Here is a 14,928-nt window from a genome sequence, read left to right as displayed (position 1 = left end):
GCATGTTTGGTATGTGGATAAAGAAATGGAGCAGAATTCGAGGAATTGCCCGCCATGAGGTTTCTATGGTTCTGCCAATTTCACTGCTTTCCAGCAGAATCTGCCACCTTTTCGAGCATTATCCGCACATTACCCCTAGGACTTATACTCATAATGTATAAACCTCGTTTTCGAGGTCTAAAAATACCAAGAGTACATAAACTCTTGATAATTTATCTAGTGTTGACTGGGTACGAGGTGAATATTGGAAATAAAAACCGAGTATAAGACCGAGGCGAAGCCGATTTTTTTTCCTATACTGACCAAGTACGAAGTCAATATTGGATTTATCACGACTAGCTTTGCCTGTGTTCAATCCCTAAAAAGGAGTTAAATATAAGCGACCCTAAGGAGTGAAATATGGAGGAATATTTGACTGCTTAGGTAAAGCAAAATTCTATGGGAGTCAATACTACGTAAGGGAGTGATAATCACCAAGATCGTGATAGCGACTTCGGCGATGATTAGATAAGAAAGGTGTTTGCTCCCCTCACTGAAGCTCGCGCTTTTCCGCCGACTTGACACTTGACTGAGTCACAAGTAAGTTCACTCACAACTCGACAGCTCAGACTACCACTGAACCAGTAAGACAACTCCCAGCCTAGAATAAAGAGGATCAGAACAACCGGGTCTAACACCATACCGTTCAGATGGTCGTAAAGACCGGGGCTCTACCAACTGCGGATGGTCGTACTCATGGTACTTGAGTAGTAAGGTCACTGTTTCCGAACGCGACTCAAGCTCAACTGATGAGGGGTGAATTCCCAGAAACACTGTGTATTGAGCAGGGAGTGCTGCTTTCTTGCAGGTTTGGCGAGTGGACGGTTCGATGGACTTCTCGTGTGCTCTGGATGGCAGTCGTGAGTCAGTCAAGTAAAACAAGGTCTAATACCAATCATGTCCGCTACAGTAGATCTACATACCCACTGTACGTAGACCATGGTACTTGGTAGACGACCTGATGAGACTTGAAAGTCTAGTGCCAGTACTGCAGTAGTCATGCTAGTGGTAGTATAGCTAGCTAGAGACGTGGAGCCTAGACGTGTGAGACTGTGAGATGATGAGGGATTCCTGGCTGAGACGCAGCGCTAAAATGAGGTGACATGACGCACGGCCTTGGCGACATCAGACTCGGATATCTAGACAACAAGGAGTGCTGTCAAACGCGAAAGAAGGACTGGTCTTGTTGATTCGATGCACCGAATGCAGTATCGATATCCATGACCATGCCTATGACATGTAGTGATGTAGCTATAGACGTGCAGACGGGGTCAGGACTTATTTTTGTGTCAGTCGTGACAAGTCTACAACGGTCGGTCTACCATCCACAGGCACAGCTCCAGCACTGCAGCACTGTCAGCTCGTCAGGCCCCTGCGCACGCGACTACACGTCTACAGAGTACCCCCCCCCCCCCGGCCGCAGAAGAAAAAAGTGAGTCATGCCACCAGTATCTTGTTTTCCAGGCACTTACTGCGCCGTCCCACGCAGTGCAGTCAGTGATTATTTGGTTTGTTTACAGTCGGTAATGGAACAGGAAGGTTGTGTGGTGTTTGAGCTGGTCATTTTGTGTAGCGTTTTGTCACGAGCTCGTGCTAGTTCTGCGGGGAAGTGAAGACTCCTTGCGGCCATCACCGGACCGCGGAGTTGGAGGAGCCACTATCAATTGCCAGCTGCATTGTGCAGCATCGGCAGGTAAAGTTTACAATATTTTGTGTTTCCTGAACATACCACATTATGTACAGTGTATCCGGCAATGCATGCGTTGTTACCGCACTAGGTAGAAATGTGACTGTAGGTCTTACTGGTCGACCCTCTTAGACTAGCCGACAACCTCGGGGGTGAGGATTCAGCATTATCGTTTTATAGATTTTTACTATTTTAACGAGTATTGCTTAGGGGCCATCCGTAAATATCGATAGTTTTTTCAATCCGTGAATTTTACAAAGTAACCAGGACCCACCACCCACCCCCCTACTTTTTACGGAATAAAATATTGATGACACATGTACTGTACCTACATAAATGTAGGTTTTTTTTCCTAACAAAATAAATAAACATGAAGTTGGTTGTTCCAACTAGGAACACACGCTTCTTGCCGAACTTGACACTTGACTGACTCACGACTGCCATCCGGAGCACACGAGGAGCACGTCGCACCTTCCACTCGGCAAACGTGCAAGAAAGCACCACTCCCTGCTCAATACACGGTGTTTCGGGGAATTCACCCCTCATCAGTTGAGCTTGAGTAGGCTGAGGAAGATTGTGCCTGAAAAGCACCACTTATATACTGCTCTCCAGGCCGAACCATCACCAGGGATACAAACTTACAGAGACGCTTTGTTTCCAGCGCGACAAACACCTCGTGAAGCTCCAGGTAACAGCATGAGTCAGAGTCGCTCATGGAGTTGTGATAAACAGACGTTGAGAGCCAGTATAGCTATTCGCAACGCTGTCACCTCCAACAACTAGTCGCACGTCCGCGTGAGGGACAACAATACGAACTTAGAAGTTGCGACTTCGGCGATAATAGTCATGAAGTTGGTTGTTCCAACTAGGAACACACGCTTCTTGCCGAACTTGTGATGGTTCGGCCTGGAGAGCAGTATATAAGTGGTGCTTTTCAGGCACAATCTTCCTCAGCCTACTCAAGCTCAACTGATGAGGGGTGAATTCCCCGAAACACCGTGTATTGAGCAGGGAGTGGTGCTTTCTTGCACGTTTGCCGAGTGGAAGGTGCGACGTGCTCCTCGTGTGCTCCGGATGGCAGTCGTGAGTCAGTCAAGTGTCAAGTTCGGCAAGAAGCGTGTGTTCCTAGTTGGAACAACCAACTTCATGACTATTATCGCCGAAGTCGCAACTTCTAAGTTAAAATAAATAAATAAATAAGAAAAAATAATAATAATATTATAAATATTGACTGGTTTGAGGGAAAGAGACAAACGGGAAAAGTCTGAAGAAAAAATTGACTGTCACCACCAGGACTCGAACCAGGGACCTTCGCTTGTAGCCAGCGATGCTCTAACCACTGAGCTATGGTGTAGTCGTCATCCCAGCAGTCGTCATCCCAGCAGAGGCCGTTCAACATTTTCTTCAGACTTCGTAACTCACACTTCCTATGAATCCACACAGGCGGGTGGGACGCAGCCCTCACTGTAACCCACACACTTCACGTACAAACTAGCACGCGGGGAGCCCCAAGTCATAAAATAATATTATAAATAATAATAATAATAGGTGGAGTCCATACACACGCAGGCATGCGCTCACCGTGTCATTCATAACTAAATACTAGAGTCATCTACGCGTACGCCTACTACGCCTCGATGACGGCGTAGTAGCCATCGTCGTCTTCACCAGGGCTGTCAAGCTCTTTGAAAAACTTATCTTTTTTGGCAGCTGTACCAAACAAAGTAGTCTGCCGTGCCATTTTCGTTAGGCAGCTGTACCAAACAAAGTAGTCTGCCGTGCCATTTTCGTTAGGCCACGCTCCACATGGGAACTGTTCCAACCATTGGCGATGTAGCAATTCTTCGATGTGGAGTTCAAATAAGAGCTGGACTTGACCCGGATTAATCAGGTATTGTGATACTTCGAATAATTGTGCAATAATTATACTTGTGAATAATATCTGACAAACTTCCCTCTTTCTTTTGCTTCAAGAGTTTCGATCTCCACTACATTTTTGGAGACAACAATCTACGTGTACGTGTGGTTCGACGCACGCAGACCCACGCACACGCAGTACTGGGCGCCAGGTCCGCGTGTCATCGATATTTTATTTACTTTGAATTTCGGCTGCACCCACCACCCAGGTACGAAAATTTCACGGATTGTAAAAACTATCGACATTTACGGACGGCCCCTTACGAACATGACGTGCATATTTTTCTGCTGTTCTACTGTCATGGACATGGAAATCCGGTCGCACGTCTAGCGGCCCCAGGGCGCTGGCCATGCAGCCATGGGTAAGCAGTACACACATGCATGACATTATTATGCTGGTCGCATCGGATCAACATGTGCACTGTTCTGTAGGCGCTGAGGGCGCCGGGCCCCGGTCAATTGACTGAATTTCCATGTTCACGACAGTACATCATATACTCGTATATACTAGATACTGTATCCAGATCAGGAACGCGGTTTCCCCATTGCAAGGCAAAGTTTTCCCCTGACCCCTGTACAAGACAACCCATTGTAAAACAATTTTAATCCAGCCCCTCCTATACAAGACAACATGAAACATTGATCGAGCTACAGGAGCTAGAAAGAAACAAATCCAGACAAATCACATTCAAACGTTCCGCCTAGCTGCTGGCAGGGCAACATGGGACCATCCGAGCAATTTTGTAGTCCATGGTCATTTGCTTTGTCTTGTAATGACTGGGAATCAAACCTGTCAGACAGCTAAAAGTGATTTTTTATAATGAATTTTTTCTACAAAAGAATTGTCTCTTATCCGGATTTGCATATACTACCATTATACAAATGAGAGTCCTCCGGCTTGGTAGAGTGCTCAAATAGAGCTATCTTACACACGACACAGAACACCACGCATCATTCGTTGCCTAGCGGCATGAAACAATAAGTTACAATGAATGATGCGTGGTGCTCTGTGTCGTGTGTACTGCCATTACACAATGTACACATGGTGTCAGGGAATTTTAGATCTTTGTCTGCTAATGACGGTTGTCTTGTAACCTATGTCGTACTAACAACGTTAAATCTGCACTAGTACACTCATGTCTCTCTAACCCGGACCTCAAAGTTACGGGCACCTACACTGTAGGTATAGTAGGCACCCTATGGTTGGGTTTTAGTGGTAATATTACTACTCTTCTGCCAACATTTGTACAACTATTGATGTCATATGCCAGATCTCTGGCTCTTCCACATGCAAACGTATGTGATTGAGAGTTATGGACATTTCAGAGTTACGGACAATTCAAAGTCACAGGCAGTGTCTGGTCTGGGATCGCCCGGAGAAGAGAGATACATACTTGCCAACCCAGCCAAAGCAAATCCCTTAGTCACACACCCAGTTTCTCTTAATTTTCTTTCATTTCCCTTATTTTCCTGGTTTTCGCCAATTTCGCCAATTTCGGCCATTTTCTCTTTTTTGGGGCAATTTTTGATTATTTTTGCGTATTTTCCGCAATCTTTTGGCAATTTTGGTCAATTTTTTTCATTTCTTAGGGGTCGTCCGTAATTATCGAACTTTTTTCACGAAACGAAATAATTTCGTTATGGGGTGGGAGGGGGTTGACCAAATTCGTTTCAGAAAACTTCGATACATGTACATGGCCATAGGAGCAGTGACACACTTGCGACTTTTGTTGTATATGCATGTATATGTCAACAATTTTTACGTTCTGAGGGGGAGGGAGGGAGGGGTTGGATCTAAACTAAAATAATTCGTTTGGTGAAAAAAGTTCGATATTTACGGACGGCCCCTTACTCATTGCTTATTGGGGGACCAAAACCTGAGTTTCTTTATTGTCAGATCGCCCCTACATGTACATGTGTGATTCTGTGAAATGCAGGGCCGCATGTGCCCTTGTCACACCACGAAACAACCTTTTTTATGAACACTCATGGTTCAGTGCCAATACCGGTAGTTTTTCGATGAAAGTCAAAAAGCCCCGGTAGGCCGGTAGTGACCGTAGTTTCCCGGTACAATACCGGGAAAACCGGTATGGTTGGCAAGTATGGAGATACAATGTATGAGTGTGAAATTGGCATGGAAACAAGCTTCAAATCTAAAAGAAATCAATAGTTAGGATTCAGCTAGTTAAAAGAACACTTATAAGCAAATATAATAGCAAAAAAAGAGAACAAATTCTGTTGTCATCGCCACACTACAACGAAGTCATGAAAGTTTTCCAAAATTAATTTTCTTGTCACATTCATCAGTGGAAAGTCGTGACTGAAGAGTAACCATGCTGAACAATGATTAAATATACATTCAATAATGTGTTACGAGAACAAAATAAAGTGCTAAAATAGAATGAGGGAAGGTGAGACAATAGAAGTGAAGTGAGAGCTAAGTGCAACGGCGGGTGAGAAACTAATTGTAACGCTAGAACTGTGTAGTGAGACAAACAACCATGCTGTGCACCTACGAAAACAATCTTAACGCAACTACAGTCGAATGTCACTTATCCGACCACTTCGGGAATCAGGTATGTTGGATAACTGGATATGTTGGATAACTGATATCATTTTATGTGCATATATGGCTGGATTTCACTAATTTATGTGACAATACCCAAATATATTCATGCATATTCATGAATTGCTCCATGTACACATACATGTTAGCATACTTGACCACATCTACTTCAAGTAAATGCATATTGTGGGGATTGCCCTATCAACAATTTGATAATAATAATAATATTACAAAGCACTACGGAGATGTGTTGAAGCTAGGTGTCAGGACGTTGAATGTCTCAGTACTCTTGTCAGTTTTGTGCCTAGTTATTGCACTTTCTGACTGTATGTAGTATCCAGTTACAGTGATGGAGAGTTACTCTTAACTCGTATCCATATGTCCTTTTCCTTTCCACATTTATTTATGGCTCAAAATCCGAGTTTCAAATATTACAAAGTATAATATAAAAAAAATTACCCAATGCTGTAGACAGTAAGCTGTTTCGGCCATAAAGGCCTCATCAGTACAGCTACGAGCTAAATAGGCCGAGCTACCAGCCATGGTGCAAAGGAGGCACCACAGACATTAAGATAGCACGTTGCTCTAGCGCCAGAGTGAGAGTGCTCAAACTACAAAAAGTAGCGGGCATTGCGCGATGCAGCAGCACTAGAGCAGCCTACTGAGAGTGCTCAACAAGGCGAAAGCCGAGGAGCGTGATACCCAATGCTGTAGACAGCAAGCTGTTTCGGCCATAACGGCCTCATCAGTACAGCTACGAGCTAAATAGGCCGAGCTACCAGCCATGGTGCAAAGGAGGCACCACAGACATTAAGATAGCTCGTCGCTCTAGCGCCAGAGTGCTCAAACTACAAAAAGTAGCGGGCATTGCGCGATGCTTCATATAAAAAAAAAAAATAGAATTTTACTGTTGAGACTCATAAAATTACCACTCCCGGCTTGTCGGATAACAGACTTTCAACTGACTGGCATACCGTGCACGACAAAGAACAGAAAAACTAAAATCATCATACGCCTGCAGACACTTAGGGTGAGACAACAAATGAAGAAAAACGGCAGACTTCTTACGATCACAATCACCATTCGATTCCTCGTCTCCGACAACCGCAACCTCGTCCTCCGTCTCATCTTCCAACTTGTCCTCAGTGTCGTCCTCCATGTCATTCTCCTCATCAACACCGATCGGTCCCAGGCTCGCTTCATGTTGCTTAACCTCTGTTCGTTGACTCCTCCTTTGATCTTGATGGTAAATTGTTACCATTGTTAAATGTTGTTGTTGTTGTTGTTGTTGTTGTTGTTGTTGTTGTTGTTGTTGTTGTTGTTTGAATTCTTTTATTCTCACGATGGCCTGTGGCCAATAAGAGAAAAATAATTACAGGCACGGGGATCAGATACAGAGAGATCAAAGTTTAGCTGCTTGCTGAGGCAGTAGCGATGGTAATACTAATTGGGAGTTAATCACGTAGGCTGGGCGCAATGGAGCTATAGATGTGCTGAGCAATGTGAGCAAGTACATACGGAAGAGATGACAAGTGGTAGGATGTTTGCTTTGAAATCTCGTCTGGGGTTGATTTGCCGGATGCTGGGTGGGATGCTATTAAAGAGATCAAGAGAAGCATAGATGGGGGAGTCTCTTAGCCGGTTTGTACGTGTTGTGGGTAGCTCAAAGGTTCGGGGGAACCTGAGCGTGCGAATGGGTTGTATTCGGGGTAGGTGAATTGCAAGAAGGTGTGGTGGTGCATATCTATGATGCAGGCTGTGTGTTGTTGTTGTTGTTGTTGTTGTTGTTGTTGTTGTTGTTGTTGTTGTTGTTGTTGTTGTTGTTGTTGTTGTTGTTGTTGTTGTTGTTGTTGTTGTTGTTGTTGTTGTTGTTGTTGTTGTTGTTGTTGTTGTTGTTGTTGTTGTTGTTGTTGTTGTTGTTGTTGTTGTTGTTGTTGTTGTTGTTGTTGTTGTTGTTGTTGTTGTTGTTGTTGTTGTTGTTGTTGTTGTTGTTGTTGTTGTTGTTGTTGTTGTTGTTGTTGTTGTTGTTGTTGTTGTTGTTGTTGTTGTTGTTGTTGTTGTTGTTGTTGTTGTTGTTGTTGTTGTTGTTGTTGTTGTTGTTGTTGTTGTTGTTGTTGTTGTTGTTGTTGTTGTTGTTGTTGTTGTTGTTGTTGTTGTTGTTGTTGTTGTTGTTGTTGTTGTTGTTGTTGTTGTTGTTGTTGTTGTTGTTGTTGTTGTTGTTGTTGTTGTTGTTGTTGTTGTTGTTGTTGTTGTTGTTGTTTGTTGTTGTTGTTGTTGTTGTTGTTGTTGTTGTTGTTAAATCGTGTGTTCCCAGTATCTTCACCGGTGCTTGACATCCAGTACTGTAATAATTCATTGAATAATTCGCCGTTGATCGTCTAGGTCTTTGAATGTTGATCGTGTTGCTTTCTTTGTTGAATTACGTTCCCTTCAGCCTTCTTTCTCCTTGTTCACGTTCAGTGCTTGCCTCATCCATATTTGCACGTGCCACCAACACCACAGACTCAGCCCCAGCACTGCCGATGACAGATGCAGGTGGCGGTTTTGGGGGAGGCAACGACGGCGATGGGGACATCACCTCATCGCAGCGTCCATTTTGGTCTTGAGCTGAATGTTGTTGTGGTGTGCTATCTTGTGTTGTTATGGTGCATTGTGTTGTGGTGGCAATATGCACATTTTCCGTCTTCAAGGCTCTCGATACGGGTAATGGAGGCACTATTGCCGATGACGGCAATTGTGCTAACGATGGCAGTGGCCTAGGGTTCTTAGGTGGCCTGCCGCGCTTGGGCCACAGTGCCCGTGCCGAGCCAGTCAGCATATGCAGTGGGACGTCATGGGCGTAGGAACCGGTCCGGCAGGCCCGGCGGTCGCCGGACCAATGATTTTCGAATTTTTTTATTTTTATTTTTAATCATTTCAAATTTGTTGATGGCTTGCCGACTCTTGTACAGGTACCATGTTTTACATCGACAATGCGGTGTATCATCAGCAATCAGCATGCATATTCTTATTTCTCATATTATTCTGTAGCATTAAAATAATTATGGCCTTTTAGGCCCAATTTTCAAAAAATTCGCGCGGGACGACCCCCGGACCCCCTCTCACAATTTCGCCGCACCAATATTAAACTGCTTCCTACGCCCCTGGACGTGCTGCTCGATACGTGTGTTCAGATGTTGAAGAGTCCTACCAACGTAATGACTACCGCATTGTCGGCACTCAAATTGGTATACCAATTTAGATGCGAGTTGGGTTGATAGGACATCCTTCCTCACCTTGAACGCACGTACAGTTGTGAAAACGTACCACTGCATAATTATGCTGACTGACCGCAGAAACTCGATTGCATATGCCGACCATAGAAACTGGATTGTACATGCCGACCATAGAAACTGGATTGTACATGCCGACCGTAGAAACTGGATTGTATATGCTGACCATAGAAACTGGATTGTACATGCCGACCATAGAAACTGGATTGTACATGTCGACCGTAGAAACTGGATTGTATATGTCGACCATAGAAACTGGATTGTATATGCCGACCATAGAAACTGGATTGTACATGCCGACCATAGAAACTGGATTGTACATGCCGACCGTAGAAACTGGATTGTATATGTCGACCTTAGAAACTGGATTGTACATGGCGACCATAGAAACTGGATTGTACATGTCGACCGTAGAAACTGGATTGTATATGTCGACCATAGAAACTGGATTGTATATGCCGACCATAGAAACTGGATTGTACATGCCGACCATAGAAACTGGATTGTACATGCCGACCGTAGAAACTGGATTGTATATGTCGACCTTAGAAACTGGATTGTACATGGCGACCATAGAAACTGGATTGTACATGTCGACCATAGAAACTGGATTGTACATGCCGACCGTGGAAACTGGATTGCACATTAGTCATAGCCCAAATTTGCTAGCAATTCTTTGAGAAAAATATCGGATGCGCAAGTTGCCAGCAAGTTTTGAGCAAAATATCGAGTTTTGGTGGGCTTTTCAGAAAATCCAAGGCTTCTCAGGAACTTTCTCAACGCAATCAGTCCCCAAGGTTGAAAACAAGCACAAAAGTTGGACAAAACAGACCCATGGCCACATTTTGTACAAAGTTGAGCAGCGTGCAGGAGCTCAATCAAAAGTTCTCTCGTCATCAGCGAAAATTATCATTGAGTTTTCCTTGAAACTCATTTTTCTCGAGCAAAGCCAAAGCAAAATACCGACGGAAAAAGGAAATGCCAAGAAGAATATCAAAAAAATTGTGGTAAAATATCGATGTGGGCAGAGCAAATTTGGGCCATGACTATTGTACATGCCGACCGTGAAAACTGGATTGTATATGCTGACCATAGAAACTGGATTGTATATGCTGACCATAGAAACTGGATTGTACATGTCGACCATAGAAACTGGATTGTACATGTCGACCATAGAAACTGGATTGTATATGCCGACCGTAGAAACTGGATTGTATATGCTGACCATAGAAACTGGATTTTACATGCCGACCGTGGAAACTGGATTGTATATGCTGACCAAAGAAACTGGATTGTAAATGTCGACCATAGAAACTGGATTGTACATGCCGACCGTAGAAACTGGATTGTATATGCCGACCATAGAAACTGGATTGTATATGCCGACCATACAAACTGGATTGTACATGTCGGCCGTAGAAACTTCACTCCACTTGTTTTATACCATGGCTGACAGTGTGTCCTAAGACTGTGTGCGGTTCCTTAAGGGGGCACATCACCCACAAATTTCATATGGCATTCAATTGACCGTAACTTTGGTGTTTCTCAGTGGATTTGAGTGAAATTTTGACCACACACTCCTGCCACTATGCTGGCCCTCAGGACATGATTTACAAGTTCTTGCGCCTCACTGACAGGCTTTCCAGGCCGGAAAAACTCAAATTTCCGGCATAGTGCTACGGTGTGTGAGCCACCCAGGAGCCAAACAAATGCATTTACATTTTTTTCACATTTTCGTGCCCATTCTGTCCGTGCGCGGGACCCAAACCTAAAACAAGTCCAGAAGCAGCCATGGGTGGTGGGGTAGGGCCCCTCAACGTGGCCCTGGAATCTGTCACAACGGAACGAGTGGGCGTTCTTTCACGGACTCCCACAGACCCAAGTCAATTTTTGAATTTTTTTAGGTTTAGCACGTGCTACGAGGTCGTACCTTTGATACAACATCCAGTGCTGGGACCTCCACAGCAAGCCATTTCCACAGCGCTGCACACCAAATCCAGGATGCTCTCAGAAACCGGCAAAGACTGCCACTCACGTTTCACTACTGCCTAGTACTGAATCCTACCTGACTTCTTGACACGACTCAACTTGCCAAAGTCACTAAATCAACGTCAACTACAATAATCAAGCCACATATCTGCAACGTCACGAGGGCGCTGGCAAAAGTCCTGCTGCACGGCGGCGGGCTTCGCCCGCCGCCGTGCAGCCCAATACGTGTTTTTTTAACGTGATTTTTTGGACTTTTTTGGACTTGGGGCAAAATTCTGCACACTTTCGCGTGTTTCCATAATACGACAAGTTGCGCACGGTCTGCTCACATTCAAATACAGTGCTGCCAACAAATGACAGCATGCAACAAAAAAATCTTTCCTTGCAAGGGCACATTTTCGGCCATAACTCTTGAACGGCTGGTCAGATAGGGACACAGTTTTCAGAGAATTTGCAGCTATGCATGCTCTTTCAACTGACGTAGCACTCAATATGAATTTATAAATTCGATTTTTCAGCGAATCACCCAAAAATTCGCTGAAAAATCGAATTTGTAAATTCATATTGAGTGCTACGTCAGTTGAAAGAGCATGCATAGCTGCAAAATCACCCAAAAATTCGCTGAAAAATCGAATTTGTAAATTCATATTGAGTGCTACGTCAGTTGAAAGAGCATGCATAGCTGCAAATTCTCTGAAAACTGTGTCCCTATCTGACCAGCCGCTCAAGAGTTATGGCCGAAAATGTGCCCTTGCAAGGAAAGATTTTTTTGTTGCATGCTGTCATTTGTTGGCAGCACTGTATTTGAATGTGAGCAGACCGTGCGCAACTTGTCGTATTATGGAAACACGCGAAAGTGTGCAGAATTTTGCCCCAAGTCCAAAAAAGTCCAACAAATCACGTTAAAAAACCACGTATTGGGCTGCACGGCGCCGGGCGAAGCCCGCCGCCGTGCAGCAGGACTTTTGCCAGCGCCCTCGTGACGTTGCAGATATGTGGCTTGATTATTGTAGTTGACGTTGATTTAGTGACTTTGGCAAGTTTGAGTCGTGTCAAGAAGTCAGGTAGGATTCAGTACTAGGCAGTAGTGAAACGTGAGTGGCAGTCTTTGCCGGTTTCTGAGAGCATCCTGGATTTGGTGTGCAGCGCTGTGGAAATGGCTTGCTGTGGAGGTCCCAGCACTGGATGTTGTATCAAAGGTACGACCTCGTAGCACGTGCTAAACCTAAAAAAATTCAAAAATTGACTTGGGTCTGTGGGAGTCCGTGAAAGAACGCCCACTCGTTCCGTTGTGACAGATTCCAGGGCCACGTTGAGGGGCCCTACCCCACCACCCATGGCTGCTTCTGGACTTGTTTTAGGTTTGGGTCCCGCGCACGGACAGAATGGGCACGAAAATGTGAAAAAAATGTAAATGCATTTGTTTGGCTCCTGGGTGGCTCGCACACCGTAGCACTATGCCGGAAATTTGAGTTTTTCCGGCCTGGAAAGCCTGTCAGTGAGGCGCAAGAACTTGTAAATCATGTCCTGAGGGCCAGCATAGTGGCAGGAGTGTGTGGTCAAAATTTCACTCAAATCCACTGAGAAACACCAAAGTTACGGTCAATTGAATGCCATATGAAATTTTTGGGTGATGTGCCCCCTTAAGCGACTATGTGGAATGTTGGCACAGCATGATGGTAAGTCGTGTAGTAAAGTGATGGCATATGTTAGGTGTCGCCGGTCCTTTGCTCTGCTTCGAGCGGCAGTTATGTGCATCGGAAGAGCAAGATCGGTATATCATCGGCCCATCAACGTCTTGCGTCCGCTGGCAATGGTAGAAGCACGGTTATAACAATCTTTATGATGATGTTTGGCTGTCGTTTTTGCATGTTTTGTTTGTTTGTTTTGTTGCAGAGGTATTTTATTTATTTATTTATGTTATTGTTGTTGTTATTTCAAATTTGGACTTCACGGAGAATTTTCAAAGTGTTAGGAAATTTGAGGCCACATGCCACGTAATGCTCTTTTCTCTCCGAAACTCAACACTTGCAATCTAGATATGAAAGAAAGAAAAATCATCAGTCACACCACCAGGACTCGAACCAGGGACCTTGCTATTCGCGAGCAATGCTCGGTCCCTGGTTCGAGTCCTGGTGGTGTGACTGATGATTTTTTCTTTCTTTCATATCTGGCTTGCAAGTGTTGAGTTTCGGAGAGAAAAGAGCATTACGTGGCATGTGGCCTCAAATTTCCTAACACATTGTTGTTGTTATTGTTGAAATTATATTTTTGTATCGCAGACCAAACGGCCATGGTGCCCAATATTATGATGGCGATAAAGTAACGGCCAAAAGCCAAGGCTACAACAAGCAAGCCTCCACGAAAGAGAGAAAAACACAGACCGCAAATACTCAAAAATAAAAAGAGAAAGGAAAAAATGAAAAAGAAGAAGAAAAAAGCACAAGTGTGACTCCGGAATTGTAAGTTCTTATCATCCAAATTGCCCACTTGAGTCTATTGCCCAGTTCTTGTATTCTACATTGAACATTGTATTATATCGAGTTTCACCATGACTAATTCAGGTTGCCGATTGGGAATTGCATTGCATTCATTGTGTTATTTTCCCCTACAAGAGGCTTATGAGAAAACCTATTCACAAGCCCGCTTATTCAGGACGATCAATGACAGGATTTCGCGGCATAATACGGTTGGATGCACAATGGGGCTGAAGTTCGAGACAGGTCCCCATGCTTTTCCTGGATTTTGCAAGAATATCAATGACCCATGGCCAATGCTCCTCATGGGGATATTTTTTTGGATCACTGTATTTTTAAAAGATCCGTGTCATCCTGCTATGTACCACGGGCAGCGGCGCGTACTTGAGACACTCACCAAGTCATCTGGCTATTTATTTGTCAAGGCCAGTAGCCAGAAAATCGATGAACAATGACACGTGACACACCGTTGGGAAGTCATTCATGTATGCTTGCCCATCATGCAAAAACTCGAGGGTGCTGGGCGAAGAAAATGTAGGCAGGCGAAGAATGTCAAGGGAAAGAATTGTTCCATGCACACCACCACCCCATGCACCATACCGTACTGTAAAAAAAAAAGAAAGTAAATTATCGTGTCCGTTCCCGAAGGGAACTCACGACGGCCGCTAACACCCGGTAAACCCTAGCGGCAGATGCAGCGCCTAACGGTGGGGGTGAGTGGGTAAGTCTTACAACCACTGGCACAAGTGCCGAGAACGACCCCATTAGCTGCATCCATGTACCCCTTGTGCCTGGCCACAAGTTCCCAGTTGACTGTGGGTAGCAGCACGGCTGGAAAAACCGCTCCCAGGTAGGACTTGAACCAGGTACCTCTCGTATCTCAATCATGGTCTTTGACCAACCCACTGTGCCTGCCTGGTGCACCGTACTGTAGTAACGCACATATAGCCACATGTGTCTATAATCGGATATAAGGGCACT

At 44.6% G+C, this 14,928-nt stretch overlaps 2 protein-coding genes across 2 annotated transcripts in view; one reads left to right on the top strand and one right to left on the bottom strand.

Annotated features, from left to right (window-relative positions):
• The first annotated feature begins 1,506 nt into the window (after positions 1–1,506).
• LOC135824240 (ankyrin repeat domain-containing protein 23-like) overlaps positions 1,507–14,928 on the top strand; it is a 37,810-nt gene continuing 24,388 nt past the window's right edge. Inside the window, exon 1 of the mRNA XM_065336969.1 lies at positions 1,507–1,732. The gene's annotated coding sequence lies outside the window, so the exon portion shown is untranslated. The remainder of the gene's footprint in view (positions 1,733–14,928) is intronic.
• LOC135825244 (ataxin-8-like) lies at positions 7,973–8,341 on the bottom strand (the record flags this gene model as incomplete). The annotated part of the gene is made up of 1 exon (XM_065337983.1): positions 7,973–8,341. A coding segment is annotated over one exon (369 nt), but the record flags the coding sequence as incomplete, so codon positions are not given.

The sequence above is a fragment of the Sycon ciliatum genome, chromosome 9 (genome assembly GCF_964019385.1).
Source record: "Sycon ciliatum chromosome 9, ocSycCili1.1, whole genome shotgun sequence".
NCBI classification, from domain to species: domain Eukaryota; kingdom Metazoa; phylum Porifera; class Calcarea; order Leucosolenida; family Sycettidae; genus Sycon; species Sycon ciliatum.
The sequence above is the reverse complement of the archived record's forward strand: the minus strand, read 5'-3'. Positions and strand labels throughout refer to the sequence as shown.